General features: G+C 40.5%; 1 protein-coding gene across 1 annotated transcript in view; it reads right to left on the bottom strand.

The window, feature by feature from the left end:
- Nucleotides 1-14: 14 nt before the first annotated feature.
- The window catches only part of LOC126376333 (bolA-like protein 2), a 43731-nt gene continuing 23998 nt past the window's right edge, over nt 15-19747 (bottom strand). Inside the window, exons 2-3 of the mRNA XM_050023666.1 lie at nt 2655-2749; nt 15-150 (exon numbers count right to left, since the gene is read on the bottom strand). Of these exons, the coding sequence (XP_049879623.1) occupies nt 60-150; nt 2655-2749 (186 nt within the window). The 3' untranslated portion in view covers nt 15-59. The remainder of the gene's footprint in view (nt 151-2654; nt 2750-19747) is intronic.

The following is a 19747-nucleotide window of genomic DNA, read 5'->3' as shown; positions in this document are numbered from 1 at the left end:
TTAAAACTACAAAATGTTTTACTTCATTGTAATAGGTATGTTTCTATGTAAATACAGTATTAGGATTGCTTCCACTGTTCGACTGTCATAGTTTTCTGTGTGAAAGCGTGGATGTCCTTAAGCTCCTCTTGAAGCACTGAATTCACCAATCTGTGGACAAGGGTTTTAAATAAGATACTGTAGGTATTCTAATAAGCATTTTTGTACTATCGACCATCTGCGGTTGTGTTTGCTGTTCGTATTCAAGATCATATCGCCATTTACGTCATTCGAAAGTGGTACAAATAATGTACGGGATGTAGACGAAAAATTATGCTTCTTTACTCAACTGGAAATCTTTACTGAAAAAGACCTCCACCAACCTGCAGTGGAGCAGTGTGGTGGCGTATGCTCTATACCACGGAATAAAAGAAAGAGGTTGGAAAGACCCTAATAAGCATTTTGTATGAGAACCGCTGTCGCCGGTTCAACCCCACTCTCTTTTATTACTACTCCTGCAAACAGATAACTACGATTGTTCTACTGCTTCTCAAATTCCATAGACACTTTATCGGCAGTGTATATTTTATGTGATAGGCTGCAATTTTATCATTACTTTTAGTAAAATACTGCATACAAAAGTATTTTTTTGATAAACAGTAACGCATGATCGCATACTAAGGTTTTGAGCTTTCTTGTGATAAGGGATCGCCTTGCATGATAGTCGATATTATAATTTTGTTTTGAAGGTTATAATGCACAAGACGACCTTTTAATATACTATCGGGAGCTCCACGTGTCGTAAAGTTTGCAAACGAGTGGAGTGCAAAGTTGAAGTATGAACTATTTGCTCACTTGTATGGCGCGCGTTTCGCGTTCACTTGGCCCTTCCAACCTTCTTCCATTCCGTGCTCTATACCTCCTCCGGTTGATTGAGGGGAGGCCTGTGCCCAACAGTGAGACTTATAGGCTGCTTATGTTATGTTACTGAACTGGTATTAAAGGCTTTCAGATTTAAATGTTCCTTCGCCATCTCCACTAGCGTCGTCCCATTATTTTTACGTATCATCCATCAAAAACTACTCCTGCTTCTTAATTTATAAAGCCGAGGAAAAGTAGCTGCAAGAAAAACCTCGGCACCTAGCCCGAGACATTTTGGCTACCTAATATTGGCTCACCACCTATCACGTTGGTCTCACAGAAAGATCGGTAAGGTGCGGGTACTTAGTTCATCTTGTGATGATTGTACCTCTGACTATCCCATTGGAATATAGGCGTGTATTACGAAGCTTGCCTCTAAATATTCACAACCTTATACTAAATAACCTTCTTTACAAAGTTTCTGATTAATAAATATCTCAAAGGAAAATCCTGATAATTGACATCGAATGGTTTCCAGGATTTGTGTCCAGTTAATGGCTCGCGCCCTGTTACATGGGAATTAAACATAGTTGGCGAGGAGTGGGTACTACGATACTATACATCTCTGCCTCACCCTTCCGGGATTAAGGCGTGTTGTTATTTTGGAAAATTCTGAATGTTAGTGGGAATCTTATTGAATACGTTCATTTTAATATTTTGCGTCGCAACTGTTATTACTATTCAAGAAGTAACATCCTATGTTGAAAAATGCGCAGTAACAATGAATAGTAAATTATTTTTACACTTCAACAGAAGCGTCGAATACAATAACGTATTGTGTTGAAAATCGTTATCAACACCTCTTTTATTTTCCATCGTGCTTCTCAAAGGAAAGCATTCATAGAAGAAAAGGCGTTTGCGCGTTAGAATGACATCTGAACTCCATTTGTTTTTAAAAAGCTGAACTGATAACAACAGGGGGGTTAAAATGGCCACATCGATGCAATTCATCTAAAAAAGCAATATTGCAATTTGTGTGTTGTGTGGTATGGTCGAGGAGCTCGGTGGCGCAGCGGTAAACGCGCTCGGTCTGCGATTGTTGAAGTTAAGCAACTTTCGCAAAGGCCGGTCATAGGATGGGTGACCACAAAAAAAAGTTTTCATCTCGAGCTCCTCCGTGCTTCGGAAGGCACGTTAAGCCGTTGGTCCCGGCTGCATTAGCAGTCGTTAATAACCATCAATTCGCACTGGGCCCGCGTGACGGTTTAAGGCCCGATCTCCCTATCCATCCATAGGGAAGGCCCGTGCCCCAGCAGTGGGGACGTTAATGGGCTGATGATGTGTGTAGTATGGTTACGTAATACAAACAAATATCAACCTTTTATAGGTTCCAATAGACTCGATTTGTAACTGTTTGAGTTTAAAAAACGGTGGACACTTTGCAATCCCTACTTTGATTAGGAGATTTCAGGTTCTTCCGTTTGGGTTGTGAGGTGGAATACCAACCTCATGAACCCTGGTGTCAGGGTCATTATTGAGCCTCAAAAGGCCCCTGACATGGCTCATCTAACGATTACTCACTTATATCAGTAAGTAGTAACCGGGACCAACGGCTTAACGTGCCTTCCGAAGCAATGCACTGCCTGTGATCTCAACCTAGATCACCCGACAGTCCGAAAGATGATCTGTGCTTCGGAGGGCACGTTCAGAGGGGCGCGGTCGCCGGAAGCCGTTAGGATTGGGTTGAACCACATCTGTCAGTGCTTCATCGCACCTTCCTACCCTTATCCTGTGCAGGGTCATGTGATACTGACCTATGGCGGGCAAGGAGTGGCTTCCCCTGAAACTTGTCGGACACGATCACGGCAGAGAACTTGGCGCCGCAGCCGTCGCTCTCATCTGTCACCTCCTGCAGGCAAACACATTCTGATATAATTTACTTACTTAACTGTAATATTATCAACATCATCAGCGCATTAACGTCCCCACTGCTGGTGCACGGGCCTTCCCTATGGATGGAGATCGGGACCATCACGCGGGCCCAGTGCGGATTGATGGTTTTTAACGACTGCTAATGCAGCCGGGACCAACGGCTTAACGTGCCTTCCGAAGCACGGAGGAGCTCGAGATGAAAACTTTTTTTTTGTGGTCACCCATCCAATGACCGGCCTTTGCGAAAGTTGCTTAACTTCAACAATCGCAGACCGAGCGCGTTTACCGCTGCGCCACCGAGCTCCTCCATAATTTACTTACTTAACTGTAATATATTCATTATTTTAAGTTTACGCGGTTATTATCATAATTAAAACATATAATAACGGGTTCTTACCGCGTTTAAAATAGGGATATGAGACTCGTGTGAGATCATGGCACTTGCAACAGTGTCGAAATATCGGGAGTCTCATATCCCTATTTTAAGCGCGGTAAGAACCCGTTATTGTGTGTTTTAATTATAGTAATATATTCATTTAAACGGCATTTGCATTTTATTTGAAAAACAGAAAACAAAATTCCCATGACATCTCATAGGTATGACAGAAAAAAGAAAGATAAGCAAACACCATAGATATACCACAGGTCTTCCCCCTAAATCTTGTAATTAGCTACTATTGGTCTCGTGTTACTGAGGTCTGCAGCATCTGGTCGACGTGCCTCTTGCAGGTCTCACCATCGTCCGTTCTCACCAGATAGTGCACCGGCCCCAGTACCCTCACAACCTCGCCAAACTTCCATCTCTGAGATAGGTCCGTATAGGTTCGGATATTCATTTAAACAGTATTTGCATTTTTATTTGAAAAACAGAAAACAAAATTCCCAGGGCATCTCATATGACAGGAAAAAGAAAGATAAGCAAGCACCATAGATATACCACATACATACATAACATAAACTTGTCTACATATAATGACGTTTGCATGCCAACATTGTTACGGCGAAACATGTATTATACCTACTTCTAATACCCACTTGTAACCTTATTCACTATGTTTGACGCAAATAAAGTTTCTATTCTATTCTAATCAGCCTATATAGGTCCCACTGCTGGACACAGGCCTCCCGTCAATTAACCGGAGGGGGTATGGAGCATACTCCACCACGCTGCTCCAGTGCGGGTTGGGGGAGGTGCTTTTTTTTTATATACCACATTAACAGTTTATTGTAGTTCAATACGTAGAATTTCAATAGTAGAGCGCCGGTTGGAACCCCGGTACTTTTTGTCCGGCCAAGTAGTTAATGCCATCTGCGGCAAATCTACAATAAATCACGTCAAATAAAAAAAAAAGAACTCCGGTACCGGACTTGCAGCGATATAACTAACAAAAATCGATTTCAATGGCCAACGATTACAGTTCGATCATAAAATACACACTCGTCAAACTTGACCTTGTAAATAACAGCTTTATCTAACATATTACGTCTTTAACCACGTGTTGTCAATGTGTCACTGCCTTATCTTCAATACCTAAAGACACATCTCATTCCAAAGAACATAAATGATCAATCGTTCACATCGCATCTCAAGGATCGGAATTGAACCAATTGTTTATGTCAAACATTTTGAAGTATTTTTCCTCATTATTTGCGTTACGAGGAGCTCGGTGGCGCAGCGGTAAACGCGCTCGGTCTACGATTGTTGAAGTAAAGCAACTTTCGCAAAGGCCGGTCATAGGATGGGTGACCACAAAAAAACAAGTTTTCATCTCGAGGTCATCCGTGCTTCGGAAGGCACGTTAAGCCGTTGGTCCCGGCTGCATTAGCAGTCGTTAATAACCACCAACCCGCGTGATGGTTTAAGGCCCGTTCTCCCTATCCATCCATAGGGAAGGCGCGTGTCCCAGCAGTGGGGACGTTAATGGGCTGATGATGATGATGATGAGTCAAGAATGGACAATGCTACGCCGACAAGAGCGTGGTTTTTAAATTAGTGATGATGATCTTTGACTACTACCCAATTTCAACTAGCCGACAAGTCCAGCTACGATAACCGACTTACAAAGTGGATATGCGAAACATTAACTAGTTCAAACGGTCGTTTATTTAGCCTTCACCGTGACAGACATCCCCGTCACTCCACGACCCACATCACCAATTGTGACAAACGATATTACAATATAATAATGCACACTCTCACAGACTGAGCTCCGACCTATCTTGTGCAGAAACGTGCCTTCTTTCTTACGAGCTACTTTTTCTCGCACGACTACTCACGCCCGTTATAACTATTAGGGTAGACAGAGCTACTCCAAGAAGGCGATACGACAGTAATTTTTTTGTCGTCCATGCAACGCAAGATGAACTAAGTACCCGGGAAGTAACCACACCTCACTGAGCATAGGTGGTGAGCCGTATCGCCGTCTATAATTGTCGAGCCAACTGTGTAAGTAAAAATTACACTCTTAAGTTTAAATAAAATAATCGTCACACAAAACACGTATCACTTATGTAATAGCAAACTAAGTACATCATCTCCCTAGCACTATCCCGTTTTTCACAGGGTCCGCTTACCTAATCTGAAGATTTGACAGGTCCGGATTTTTACACAAGCGACTGCCTGTCTGACCTTCCAACCCGCGAAGAGAAAACCAGCCCAATTCAGGTTAGGTCACATACCTCCGAAAATGCATTTCTCGGGAATGGAGGTTTCCTCGTGATGTTTTCCTTCACCGCTGAGCACGTGATAGTCATTTATGATCCAAACACGAAGTCAAAACCGAATTCGACAATCATTGGTATCGGCCTGTTCTGGATTCGAACCTGCAACCTCAAAGTGGGAGGCAAGCGTTCTACCAACTGGGCTACCCCGGCCTAAAATATTCCATCTAGACAAGATGGACCCCGGAAGAGATTGGCATGCGTGCTCAAAGGGTAACTATACTGTTGGATTCAATCAAAGCCAACCTTATTGATAAATGCGCGAGAAATTGATCAGTCTCAATCGAGAATCATCCAGGCGATCAATCATACTGAATTATTTAGGTCAGTGGGAAGTATAACAATGAGTCCATACAATCTAGCATATGGGCCGTGCTTAATGCAAGTCTAGACTGTAAAAAATCTTAATATAGTACCTTTTTAGGTCCAGATTTGATATCACAACGTTTGTAAGCATGGCCTTATGACTTTATTAACACCGGGAAAAATTAATGAATCAATAGGGTACCTAATTCTTTTTTACATTATTATAATATTAAATTAAATTAATTGAGCCGTGGTAACCCAGTTGGTAGAACGCTTGTCTCTCACTTTGAGGTCGCAGGTTCGAATCCAGCACAGGCCTAAACCAATGATTGCCGAATTCATGTTTGGATCATAAATGTCCGCCGGAGTATGTGCTCTAAGTGTATGATGTATTGTATGATTTAGCGATCCTTTCTATAAATATATTTTTTGTGGTCAAATATACCACAATAATATGACCTCGAAAGGATTTAGAGCCATTTCGTTTTATAACACACAACATGGCATTGACCAGCTGTCTATATGCAGTATACGTGCGCAAACTGCAAATTATATTTTGATGGTCAACTGGTGTGCAGTTACGACGGCGCCGGCGCATGTTAATAAATTGTATATTTTTTTTAACTATTTTTAAATACAGACAAAAATCTTATCTTGTTAATGAACGCAACAAAGCGTACAGCTTTGTGATTTAAAATTTCCATCTTTTATTGTTTACTCAAGACTTGTTTTTTTTTTATCTCCGATGTGCCAGCCCTATTCGAAACGCTTACTTTACAGCTCACATCCAGTTGCGTCTGTGCCTATATTTCGTGTGTATTTTATCTTCTTATCGTGTGGGTTATGAAGTGGATTACCAACCTCATCAACCCTGGTGTCAGGGTTATTATTGAGCCGCCAAAGGCCCTGACATGGCTCATGTAACGACTATATACATCAGTAAGTAGTAACCGGGACCAACAGCTTAACGTGCATTACGAAGCACGGATCATCTTACTGTCGGACAATCGGGTGATCAGCCTATAATGTAACAACCAAACTAGGGATCACAAAGTGATTTTTGATGTCCCCACCGGGATTCGTACCCGGGAACTCTGGATCGTGAGACCAACGCTCAACCATTGGACCACAGAGGCCGTTATTGTATTTTATAATTTTCTGTAACTATGTATGTCCAATGAAAGTTTTAATAATTAAATCTAAATGGTAATAAAATGATGCCTCTTCCACTAGCTAATCAATATTTTACGCGAGATGAGACTCGAATCCGTGACCTCGGAGTTCGTACATATAATTATGTGATGATATTGACCTAAAGCTGGTCGCAAAAATGCACGCTCGCTTTCGAAATATTCAGCATAATGGCCACAATAATAACACGTTAAAGTTATATACTTATAACATTTTTTAAAGTCGGTAAACTTGATTTTTGTAGGTTATTACGCTTTCAGATTGCCTATTTACGGTCTACTTCTTGCGGGAGCCCTCATCACTCCCCATTAGTCCGGCCATGTAGTGAATGCGGATAAAGTCATCTTAAAAACATACATAATTCACGCATGTTTCCCACCGGGGTAAGCAGAGACTATGGAATTCCATTTTCTTCGATCCTGACACACTTCTCTTGCTTCCTCCACATTCATCAATCGTTTCGTAAAAGCACGCCGTTTCAGAGTAGATCGTACTGAACCTTTTCTAAGAACATCTCCAATTTGGTCAGTCATGTACGTACAGTCACGAGTACTAATATGTATACACTTTGAAACCATGTCACATTAACTTTTTTGACAAATTAAACCGTAAGTCTCATTAAATGTCAAATATGATAATGCGACAGGGTTCTAAAGTGGGTACATGATATTGCTCATGACTGTATTTCTGGGTCTTCCTCTGCCAGCCGTACCAGCAACCTTCGCTTTATATACTGCTTTCGTAACCCTATTATCCTATGTAAAATGGTCTCCTTTTGAGAAAATCAAAATAAAATTAATCTTGAAACTCGGTCAGAATCGTACTATGTTATTACTAATCTTCGGAAGGCTGAATCTCATTATAATCCTTTGTCTATTCCATTCTTATTATTACGTGTCATTGAAAAATACAATGATATGCAATATTTGGCATCATTTTAAAATATGTGAATACTAACAATGATAAATAATTGATAAATATTTTTGTTTTTATAGCACTTACCGGTGCTTAGGGAAACTCTCAGGACCCCGATACCGACCCCGCCGGCGTGGTCGACGATTTCCCTCATTCAGCGCTTATCGCTATCGACCCACTAGGGTCGATTAATTCTTTCAAATATTTTTCCTCTCAGACGACGCCCTGAGCCGAGGTTCGCGCCCAACTGGGCACCCTCAGGCCTGTTGTCTTAAATGTTGTACCGGGTGAGAGCCTTCAGCGCTCCCCATTTGTCCGGCCAAGTAGTTAATGCCATCTGCGGCAAATCTACAATAAGTCACGTCAAAAAAAAAAAAAAAAAAAAAAAAAAAAAAAAAAAAAAAAAAAAAAAAAGGGAAACTCACAAAGAGAAAATTTAAATCGAAAAAAAATCTGACTCGGGCGGGTCTTGAACCCGCAGTTCTCGTCAAGCCGGGACGAGCGGGGTGTCGACTTAATGACGATACATCATCATTATCAGACGTACGACGCCCACTGCTGGGCATAGGCATCCTCCAAGGATCTCCACGACGATCGGTCCTGCGCTTCCCGCATCCAACGGCTTCCCGCGACCTTCACCAGATCGTCGGTCCCCCTTGCAGCGGGCCTACCCACTGAGCGTCGTCCGACACATGGTTGAGAACCTTTCCGCCCCAGCAGCCATGACGATACATAGATCGAAAGGATTTCGCATAGACAGGAGGAGGACCCCGTGGTGTAATGGTTAACACGCTCTTCCCAGCTTAACAAGAGCTGCGGGTTCAAGTCCCGTCCATATTAGATTTTTTTTCGATTTAAATTTGATAAATAAATAACATCCACGAATGATTATCACCATATTTGAAGATAAACATGCGTGCCTGGCTAGTGGATCATTCATTCTAAGCTTACAAGGTCATGCGCAGACTTGTGCAGAAAATATCCAAGGTCAACGAAAACATTATGAATGTCTGTCTATCTACTACAGTCATTTTGTGATTCGAACCCGGGACCTTCGGTTTGTTTGCCGAACGCTCAGCCGTTTTTTAGTTGTTGTAGATTTGCCTTAGATAGCATTAACAACTAGCCCAGACAAATGGGTTACAAAAAAATTAAGACAACAGGCCTGAGGGTGCCTGCTTGGGTCCGAACCTCGGCTCACTTTTTCGTGAGCCAATTTCGTGGTCTTTGCCTATTCCAATAGGAAATGCGTTTATGTACTTATTAGACAGAACGACCAGTTCAGTACAATTAGTGATTATATTTCAATAGAGATAACATTTTAGAAAGAAAGAAAGAAACATTTATTACTTCCGGACACCACAGACACAGACAGACAGGTACATTAGATTCAACACAGGACACACTACACTAGCTTCAATGCGCGTTAGGTATTAGATCTGTCAAAGTACGTAAAGTAAGTAAGTAGTAAATTAGAAAGAAAGAAAAATAAAGTTAAGTTAAGGTTATAAGTTAGCGTTGTGGCGTTCATTAGATACATCACTATGTATCAGTAAAGATTAAGTCGATCGATTCTTTTCTACCTAACACTATAACACTACCTATACAGAGTGTTAGTGACATCGTATGATTTTCAGAGTTTGTGATTCCGAGTTGATTTTGCATACTTTTGCGACAAAAATTTCCACTTGATGTCGTGATGTGGTTGTACTTTATAAATAAATAAATAAACTCAGAATTAAGGTCTGATTCATCCCTCAAAAGATTTCGTTACGATGTCACTAACACCCTGTATATGTACGCTAATGTAGGTACGTACTTATATAAAATACGTTAGGGACCATCAACGCAAGTCACTAGACTTGCAGTAAGTACTTAAACATGTTGTTTGACGATCTTGACCGAAATGTGCATATCTGCGTACATTTCAAACGATTTAATGACCGTTCTGTTATTATCGCTAGACGTAATCGACATAGCCAAGTATGAAAAACATTGAGTAAGGCTTGTAATATCGATGGATTGTGAATAGTTAACAAACAGAATGCGTGAAGTTGCTCAGATATTATCCTGGTTACTGTACCTATGTGTAAAAAAGTAACAAACACATAAACAACATGAGTACAGCTTATATACGTCCCACTTCTGGGCACAGACCTCCCCTCAATCAACCGGAGGGGGCATGGAGCATATTCCATCACGCTGCTGCATTGCGGGTGGAGGTGTTTTTTAAAAAGTAATAAGGGGATATTCAGGGGTTATTTAGTCATGTCAGGGGCCTTTGGCGGCTCAATAATAACACTGACACCAGGGTTGATGAGGTTGGTATTCCACCTCACAGCCCACACGATAGAAGAAGACGGGATATTTTATCTTATTTAACATCATCTACCCGATCAACAGTTAGATAACATAAGCTCACAAATATCCCAATTGGTTTAGTCAGGGGTACAATGTACATCCTTCGCAAGATGAAGTAACACACCTCGCCGAGCTTTCTGTTAGACCAACGTGATAGGTGGTGAGCCGTATCGCCGTCTATAATGGTCGAGCCAACTGTGTTAGTGAAAACTGCCCTTAAGATAAATTAATAAGACGAAGAAGTGCAGGTCCGGCCGACCGGGTGCCCAACAGTGGGGCGTATATGTATAGGCTGTTTATGTTTTATGTTACTTTAAAGAAGCCTATGAATTATAGACCATATTTTCTAACTAAGTATAATTTTAGTTGAACATAAAGATTATATACGTAATAGACAATGATAGTACCTAATGCCACGTAATCGATAAAACAAATTAAAAACTTGCCGCGCAAAACTGGCGCGTAGGTAATTTATAAAATTTATAATTTCTCCTAATTTAACTTAATGGCGTATTAATTAGCCTTCTACAGACTAGATAGTTTAAAAATATATTTCAAATTTTTCACATCACGTATTCACTAGCAGTGCCATATTTAAATAGATACGATCACAATATTCAACTTACATTTGCAAACACATTAAAAAAAGTATGGTGACTTCACTACACGGCACAAAATGGGAGCAAGCAACTTTCAAAACAATTTCCGTGATAGAACACTGTCACATTCTAAACGCACCTTCGAGTGGCACTTTGCCGCGTAAACTTTTTACTTTTTTATCGTGAGCGCGCGTAAAGTTTTTACTTTTTTATCGTGAGCGGCGAGCACAGGCGGCCGCTAGCCCGCCAACTGGCGCGATGAGGTTACCTCACGGACGCGACCGAAGTGTTACTGGGTTCACGAGTTAAGCACTGGCCACTATGAACGGACTATCAAAAACCGGTCAAGTGCGTGACGAACAACGCATACTTTTGAGTTCCGTACTTATGCGTATTGACACCGCGCCGAATTCTTTAACGCGTTCTAAGGTAAAGTACTTACATAAGAAAGAAACTATTTTTTTTAAATATTACTAGGAATAACTATAACTCTCAGTCCCCATAGTGATCTAGTAATATCTAAATTATCATTTTTCTGCCGTATTTAGTTTTTCACAGGTTTCGCTTACCTAACCTAAGATTTGATAGGTCCAGTTTTTTTACAAAAAGCCTGCCTGTTTGACCTTCCATCCCGAAAGGAAAATCAGCCCAGTCGCAAGTTAGGTGACATATGTGGAGAACGAGAGTGGGTGTATTTAAAAAAAAACAGCGGTATCCTAAAATTAAATTCCCGCCTACGTCATAACCGGGAGTGGGAATTTCCCGGTAGCTCCTAGACAACAAAGAATGCACTTCCCGCGCATTTGAGATGCCAGAGAAGGTCTTTTATCGGGTACTTTTTTCATACCAATTCCAAGTAACAACCAATTTATTGACTATGTCTTGACGGTTTTTATCTTGAGTAAAGCCTACCAGGCAGTTACTTGAAAGTTGTGTTGTTGAAATATAATACTTAGAAATGTATTTATTTACGTGTGTTACAACCAGCTTGGTCGCGTCTGGAACACTTTTTTTATCTACTACAGACAGCTTAAAATACCTACCTAAAAATAAATCAATAGTTATTAAAAGCAGAACCCTACAACCTTTTTTAATACGAATTTTATATCCTACTCCAGTCACAATCCACTTATGATAAACAGATATTCTACTTTGAACTCACGATAAGCATGAACACTTGAACAGGGCGTGTGGTAAAAAGATTCTTAGACAAAAAATGTTTCTCCCTAATAAACATAGAAGCCTACGAGATAATTCAACGAACAATTCACCTAAATGCCATAATACATTACTCCATCCATCGGGCCCGACGTGTCTGGATCGGGCAGTGTATTAAATAATACCTCGATGAGCGGAATCATGATTTCGCCATACATTTTTTACCTACACCCGAGACATTGTACCCGATGAATCGCGTAATGTAATATGGCCAAATAAGACACGACGAATTTATTAAAAACATCATAGAAGGAAAGCTAGAAGGAAAGAGAGGAAGGGGAAGACCAAGAAGAGCTTACGTGGAACAGATTAAAGAAAAGATTAACGTGTGTTACCTATAGGGAAGTCAAGGATTTGGGCTTTGATAGACTGGAATGGAAAATGCTACACCGACAAGAGCGTGGCTCTTAAATTGATGATGATGAATATGGCCCTTAAAAATCACCCAAACCATCTGTCTGGAATAAGACAAAAACGCTATTTTGTTGTAAAAGTTACCGTTACACACGCATGTGACTTAGTCAAGATTGCAGTGACATTTTACAAAGAGAAAATTAAATAAAAAAAACAGACTCGAACGGGTCTTGCATCCGCAGCTCTTGTCAAACTAGGACGAGCATGTTAACCATTACACACCGGGTCCTCCTCCTCCTGTCCATGCAAAATTCTTTCAAATTTAGTGGTTAGAGCGTTAGGCTCACGATCTGGAGGTCCGGGTTCGATTCCCGATGGGGACATTGTCGAAATCACTTTGTGAGACTGTCCTTTGTTTGGTAAAGACTTTTTAGGCTTGAATCACCTGATTGTCCAAAAAAGTAAGATGATTCCGTGTTTCGGAGGGCACGCTAAGCCGTTGGTCCCGGCTATTAGCCGTAAAAACACCTCCACCAACCCGCATTGGAGCAGCGTGGTGGAGTATGCTCCGTACCCCCGCCGGTTGATTGAGGGGAGGCCTGTGCCCAGTAGTGGGACGTATATAGGCTGTGTATGTATATGTATGTATGTAAGGTTAAGACGCTAGTCCCGGCTTGGTCTAAGAAATATTAGTACTCAATATTCTAGATACATGGTACCGGCGTCGGCTTAATGACGATACACATAGATCGAAGAATTTCGCATGTACAGGACCTGGTGGTATAACAATTAACACACTCGTTCCAGATTAAGGGTAAGTTGGCACAGGGAAAAGTGAATAATTATTATGGAAAAAGATGCACAGATTATATGGTTCCAAAAATCGTTAATGTAATAGACTGGTTAAGGGAGGATATCAAATTATGTAACACCGCACTTCGAAAAAAATTAAAATCGTTCTTGCTGGGAAGTGGCGGAAGTGATTGGTGTATTGGGATCGTAGTAAGTGGAACTCCGTGGTCTGCGCCATCTTTGTTAAATTGCGTAATGTCACAATTGAGTGCATACGTAGCCAACAAACTGCACTGCAGTTTGGCGACATATTTAGCTTTAAGTAACTTTTTGTACAATTTTTACATTGAATAAAAAAAAAGATTGTCAAGAGCTGCGGGTTCAAATCCCGTCCGAGTCGGATTTTTTCCCGATTTATTTTTCTCTTTATAAAATTAAAATGTTTAGATATCTTCCTATCCAGTTGTAAAACAATTTTATTACATCTACAATAACATTGATCTGGAAAGTCTCATCGTTTTATCGCTATTCCAGATACTTGGAGTCTAAAATAGCGTGCACCAAGGGACTTCACTTCAGTGTGTGTTATAAAAATGCATCGTTCTACATTTGCACCGAGTTGTAATACGTCTTCACGTGCCGTCATGAAAGTATTGTTAACACGCAAATATACATCCTCATTTAGTGGCGATTATTTCTTTGCAGTCAAGGAAAATATCATTTGAATAACGGAGAAACGACTTAGGATTACGTTCAATTTTAAGCAGGAGAAGTGTTTCTGAAGGCACGTTAAGCTGTTGGTCCCGGTTAGTACTTACTGATGTAAGTACGTAGTCTTTACATTAGCAATAATAACCCTGACACCGGGGTTGCTGAGGTTGGTAATCCACCTCTGAAATCACACGATAGAAAAGTAGAAGGTGAAGTTTGCTCCTTTTACCTGTGGTTCCACCAACATGTCCCCCTGGTGGGTATTTTTTTACCCGTTGTCCTACCGTTCTATACAATGATCGCCAGTGGGTCTACGGGTAATTTATTTTACCCCTGGACCCACTAATATGTCCCCCTGAAAACATTAGGTCTTTACTTACGAAATTGCCGCTTTGTATGTATACTTTTTGTATGTATACTTTTTTCACGTATTTTTGAGAATGTTTATTGAGAAAACCAACAGCATTATAAAAACATATTTAACAACAGTTATTATCTCATCATCATCATCAGCCGTACGACGCCCACTGCTAGGCATAGGCCTCCCCCAAGGATCTCCACGACGATCGGTCCTGCGCTGCCCGCATCCAGCGGCTTCCCGCGACCTTCACCAGATCGTCGGTCCACCTTGTAGCGGGCGGGACTTATTATCTAAACTTAAACTATTTATAGGTTTCCCTAGAGTTCTGAAACATCTTATATTCTTAAAAGCGAAGCTAAACAAAAGATGCCAGAAAATTATTTTTTAAAAGGAAAGTATCAATATATTTTTTTAATTGTTATCGAAATAATCACACATGCAATCAATGCTTCTTTGCCAATGCAGTACATGAAAAAAGTATACATACAATACGGCAACTTCGTAAGTAAAGACCTAATATTTTCAGGGGGACATATTAGTGGGTTCGGGGGTAAAATAAATTACCCGTAGACCCACTGGCGATCAATGTTTAGAACGGTAGGACAGCGGGTAAAAAAAATACCCGTGGACCCACCAGGGGGACATGTTGGTGGGACCACGGATAAAAGGCGGAAGTTTGTAGCAAATCGTAAATGTCAAAGCGGCCATCATACCACGTCGCTAATTTAGTTTCCGTCTTCTTCTTTGCGAGTCGATGGCGATCGATACTAAATTTTTGCTGACCAATAATTGGCCACGCTTACATTGTCAGTGGCTTCGTAAAGGTCTTTAATAGTGCAGGTGTTAGGGCAATTAGGACAGCACAAAAGGTGAGCCATAGTTTGTGGTGATACTCCACACTCGCAATCATCGCAACCATCAACCAGGTATCCCCACCGTTGTCACAACACTTTGGGACAAAGAAAAAAAAAGTCTGATATTCTTGTACAATTGCGTAAATGAAGTCCATGCAAGGCCTCACGAAATGTCTTGCGCAACGTCGCATCTCAGCAATGGCCGTCGCATTCGTTCATATTTTATTCATACACATTTGTGTGTCCATAAGTTGTTTCTATTAATTTACTACGGATCGTTAGTTCGCGTGGACAACTTCTGCGCAGGTAGTATTATAGATAGGTACATACATAACATGAGATTTAACACAAACTTACAATACCATACAAAAACATTTAGGCGGATATCACACGATGCGGTCGCGGTTGGTTTGACGTAACTTACTGTATACTTGCCGAAAACGGCAATATTGGCATTAATTACTTGGCCAGAGAGCGCTAAGAGCTCTCACCCGGTACAAAATTTAAGACAACAGGCCTGACGGTGCGCAGTTGGGCGCGAACCTCGACTCAGGGCGTTGTCTGAGAGGGTTATATTTGAAAAAAATAATCTGCAAGCTGAGAGCTGCAAGAAAATTCCTTTTTTTATTATTTAATTTCACTATAGAAGCAAACATCTCCGTCAATAGCAAAGGATCGTAGGTCTTTTGATTAGGTAGGTAAGTAGGTACGTACTTTTCCACATTCCGTATTTTTAAACTAAAAAAAAAACATGAATTTTGCGACGGAAAATTCCCCTGAATCATGCCCTTAAGTATTCGTTACGATGTCACTAACACCCTGTTTTGGCTAGATATTTATTTAGTTACGATCATGAATCTACGCGCGAAATTACTTAGTACTTAAATCGAAACAACCTTACAGCTATAAAAAAATATATCGCAACCCAAATCGGTGACATTGCAACCCATTATTTTCACGCGGTCATCATACCGCTTGATATGTAGGTCACTGGTTGATCACGTTTCGTTATGCAGCTAAGTACGACATTATGTTACGTGGTGGCACATCCAGTAGCTTTATGTAACTTGAAACTGATGCGCAGGACGAATGTGAAATGATACGGTACAATAAACAGAGATAATTGATATCACTTGCTTGTCTAGTGGTTAGAGCGTTAGGCTCACGATCTGGAGGTCCGGGTTCGATTCCCGATGGGGACATGGTCGAAATCACTTTGTGAGACTGTCATTTGTTTGGTAAGGACTTTTCAGGCTTGAATCACCTGATTGTCCGAAAAAGTAAGATGATTCCGTGCTTCGGAGGGCACGTTAAGCCGTTGGTCCCGGCTATTAGCCGTAAAAACACCTCCACCAATCCGCATTGGAGCAGCGTGGTGGAGTATGCTCCATACCCCTTCCGGTTGATTGAGGGGAGGCCTGTGCCCAGCAGTGGGACGTATATAGGCTGTTGATGATGATGATGATGAATTGATATCACGGGGTTTCCAGGATTTGTGCCCGGTTAATGGCAACGAGGGACTATCCAGGGAACGTCCCCAAAAAAAAATAGATGGCTGCTGCTTGATATTTGGATCAGATTATGTATGGAATTATGATGCTACCTATACAGCTTCTTTTTATTTTGATCAGCATAATAATGGGTGGAACATGTGTTGTACCAGGGAGCAATGACAAGGGTCATCATTTATATGCGAAAACAAAGATGCATATTTCTATTATTCATGAAATTATAAAGTTAAACGAAGGCAAATTTGTACAGCACCATATATTTTTTTGGAGTGGGTGTACTCTATACTAAAAGGAGAGATGGTGCCAAAAAGAAAACATCGTGAGGAAACCCACATTCCCGAGAAATGCTTTTGCGGAGGTATGTGACCTAACTGATATTGGGCTGTTTTTTCCCTTCGCGGGTTGGAATGTCAGACAGGCAGTCGCTTTTGTAAAAAACCGGACCTGTCAAATCTTTAGGTAAGCGGACCCTGTGACTAACAAGGGTTTTCGCCGACTGCATAATATGGCAGATTTACTCAAATAACGGCAGAGAAGATATTCCTAATTTAAAAGTATAATTCCCGCTCTTGTAATTAAAATTCGTATGTGGAACTCTAACGCGTATACGCTCACTATAACAGTCGTCTGCGCATCACTGGGCCACTAATCATCACTCGATGTCGAAATAACGAGCGAATTAATACTAATACGCCCTAGTTATGGTCCTGAATCTTCGCGTAACGCTTGTCCAGTTCAGTTACATACACTACTACTGAACTACTATACTAGTACACTACACTGTAAAACGAGGTGTTATATAAAAATTACGTCAACGTTCAAGGTCTCGATAATAACAACGTTGCTGCTATTGTTGCCTCGATATTTGGCCGATTGCACACCTCGGACACTTCATACAAAATACGTCGTTTTACACATGGTATAAGAAGACCAGGTATGCTCAAAACTGACAGCTAGCATTTTCAAGGGTAGCCCAGCTGACGTCATACGAGCCTGCGTTGCCATTTCGGAAAAAATAAATTTCCCACGTCCAAGGAAATTTTGTACATTTAATAAAAGATTTACGTACAGTTTTAATTATTTTTGTATACGTGACAAATATTAGTAATTAAATACATTAGTCAGTAATTCCACTTGATTATCAATAATAAAATTTACGTTCTTGGAATGTTGGAGATACCAATTGAATGGTAACACTTACGTCATTAATGGGCTAGCAATGGCTTGTCATAGGATTGAGCATACCCTGGTCTTCTTATACCATGGTTTTACATAAACACTAAACATTGACGTGTCCTTCATTACTAATATTGTTAAATAGAAAATAATCGATCGACCCATCATAAACATAACATAAAACATAAATAGCCTATATACGTCCCACTGCTGGGCACAGGCCTCCCCTCAATCAACCGGAGGGGGTATGGAGCATACTCCACCACGCTGCTCCACTGCGGGTTGGTGGAGGTGTTTTTACGGCTAATAGCCGGGACCAACGGCTTAACGTGCCCTCCGAAGCACGGAATCATCATACTTTTTCGGACCATCATGTGATTCAAGCCAGAAAAAACGACCCATCACTATGCTCATAAACGTCACAACACTAGCTCACGTACTTTGACAGATCTAATTCTTACCGCGCATTGAGACGATTGTAAAATGTTATCTTATTGAAATATAAAATCAATTATTGTATTGTACTGGTCGTTTTGTTTTAATAATATATAATTATTATTTTGCTGCATTTCACCGTAACGTGCATAGGCATTTAAATGTTACATAACATTCTCCTCATAATAATTCATAACACAAACCTAGCTGACCTCTAAAATCTAATATATGCCAAAATGAGTAAATTGACAAACAATTTATTTATGATGACTCGTAAGAATTGTGATCCACCTTGAAAACGGGACACGCCTTTGACCCGCTGAAGAATTTCTAACCTTGATAGTGTTAAAATTAGCATTGGCTACTTGACAGTTGCAACAATAAAATATGAGAGTGGAGATGACCCCCATGCCGGTTGTTCCATGCCCCATTGTTCTTGGCGCAAAGGTTGTCCATTGCTGTACAGCGAGGAAATGCGGCTAGTGTAATGGGCACCTTCGCGTCCGGATTAGTCAGGGGTGGGCTTTTTGACGAGTGCAGTAAATAGCATTACTTTTGTTAATTATTGATGTCATTTCGTGTTTAGAAGTGTTTATGTTTTGGTATATATGTATTAAAAAAAAACACAAAAAAATAAAAATGAATTTCCGACGGGTTTATCATTTAACAATAATTATCCAATAGTTTTTTTTATTGAGATAATTTTTAAATATTTAATTTTTAGAAAATAAAAATGTGATTTTTTTATCTGTGTTATACACACAGGGTGTCACAGGGCCCGCTTACCTAACCTGAAGATTTGACAGGTCCGGTTTTACAGAAGCGACTGCCAATCTGACCTTCCAACCCGCGAAGGGAAATCCAGCTCAATACAGGTTAGGTCACATACCTCCGAAAATGCATTTTTCGGGAATGTGGATTCAGTCACGGTGTTTTCCTTCACCGCTGAGCGCGTGATAATCATTTATGATCCAACCATGAATTCGAAAACAAATTCAATAAACATTGGTTTAGGCCTGTGTTGTGTTTGTTTACTTATAAATTATTATTATCTTAAAATTGTTTTTAATGTTGTGTGTTGTTACAATTGTAGTTGAATGGAATGTATTTGTTTATATTTTTTTAATTTGTGTCTAATAAACAACTACGATACTTTTTAAAGTAGGATTGTGGCGAAATACAGACCGAGGCTTACGTTCGATGACCATCAATCGACCAAACCGGTATTTAACATTAATGCGGCCAGCATTAGGCAAATTGCATCGATGACCTCTGCTTTTGTGTCTGTGTGTGCATGTCACGCGGCAATGCCATTACATAGTCTTTGATGCAGAATATGCACTTCGCACAAGTCTAAACAATTCGAAGTGCATATTCTGCGTCAAACTATTTTTTTTTTTAATTTATTGTTGAAAACCGATAGAGGGATTGCGTCCTCTAACATGATGGACTAATGTTATGGGCGATAGG

Source organism: Pectinophora gossypiella, chromosome 20 (assembly GCF_024362695.1).
Source record: "Pectinophora gossypiella chromosome 20, ilPecGoss1.1, whole genome shotgun sequence".
Classification (NCBI taxonomy): Eukaryota; Metazoa; Arthropoda; class Insecta; order Lepidoptera; family Gelechiidae; genus Pectinophora; species Pectinophora gossypiella.
This window is presented reverse-complemented; position numbering and strand designations above follow the sequence as displayed.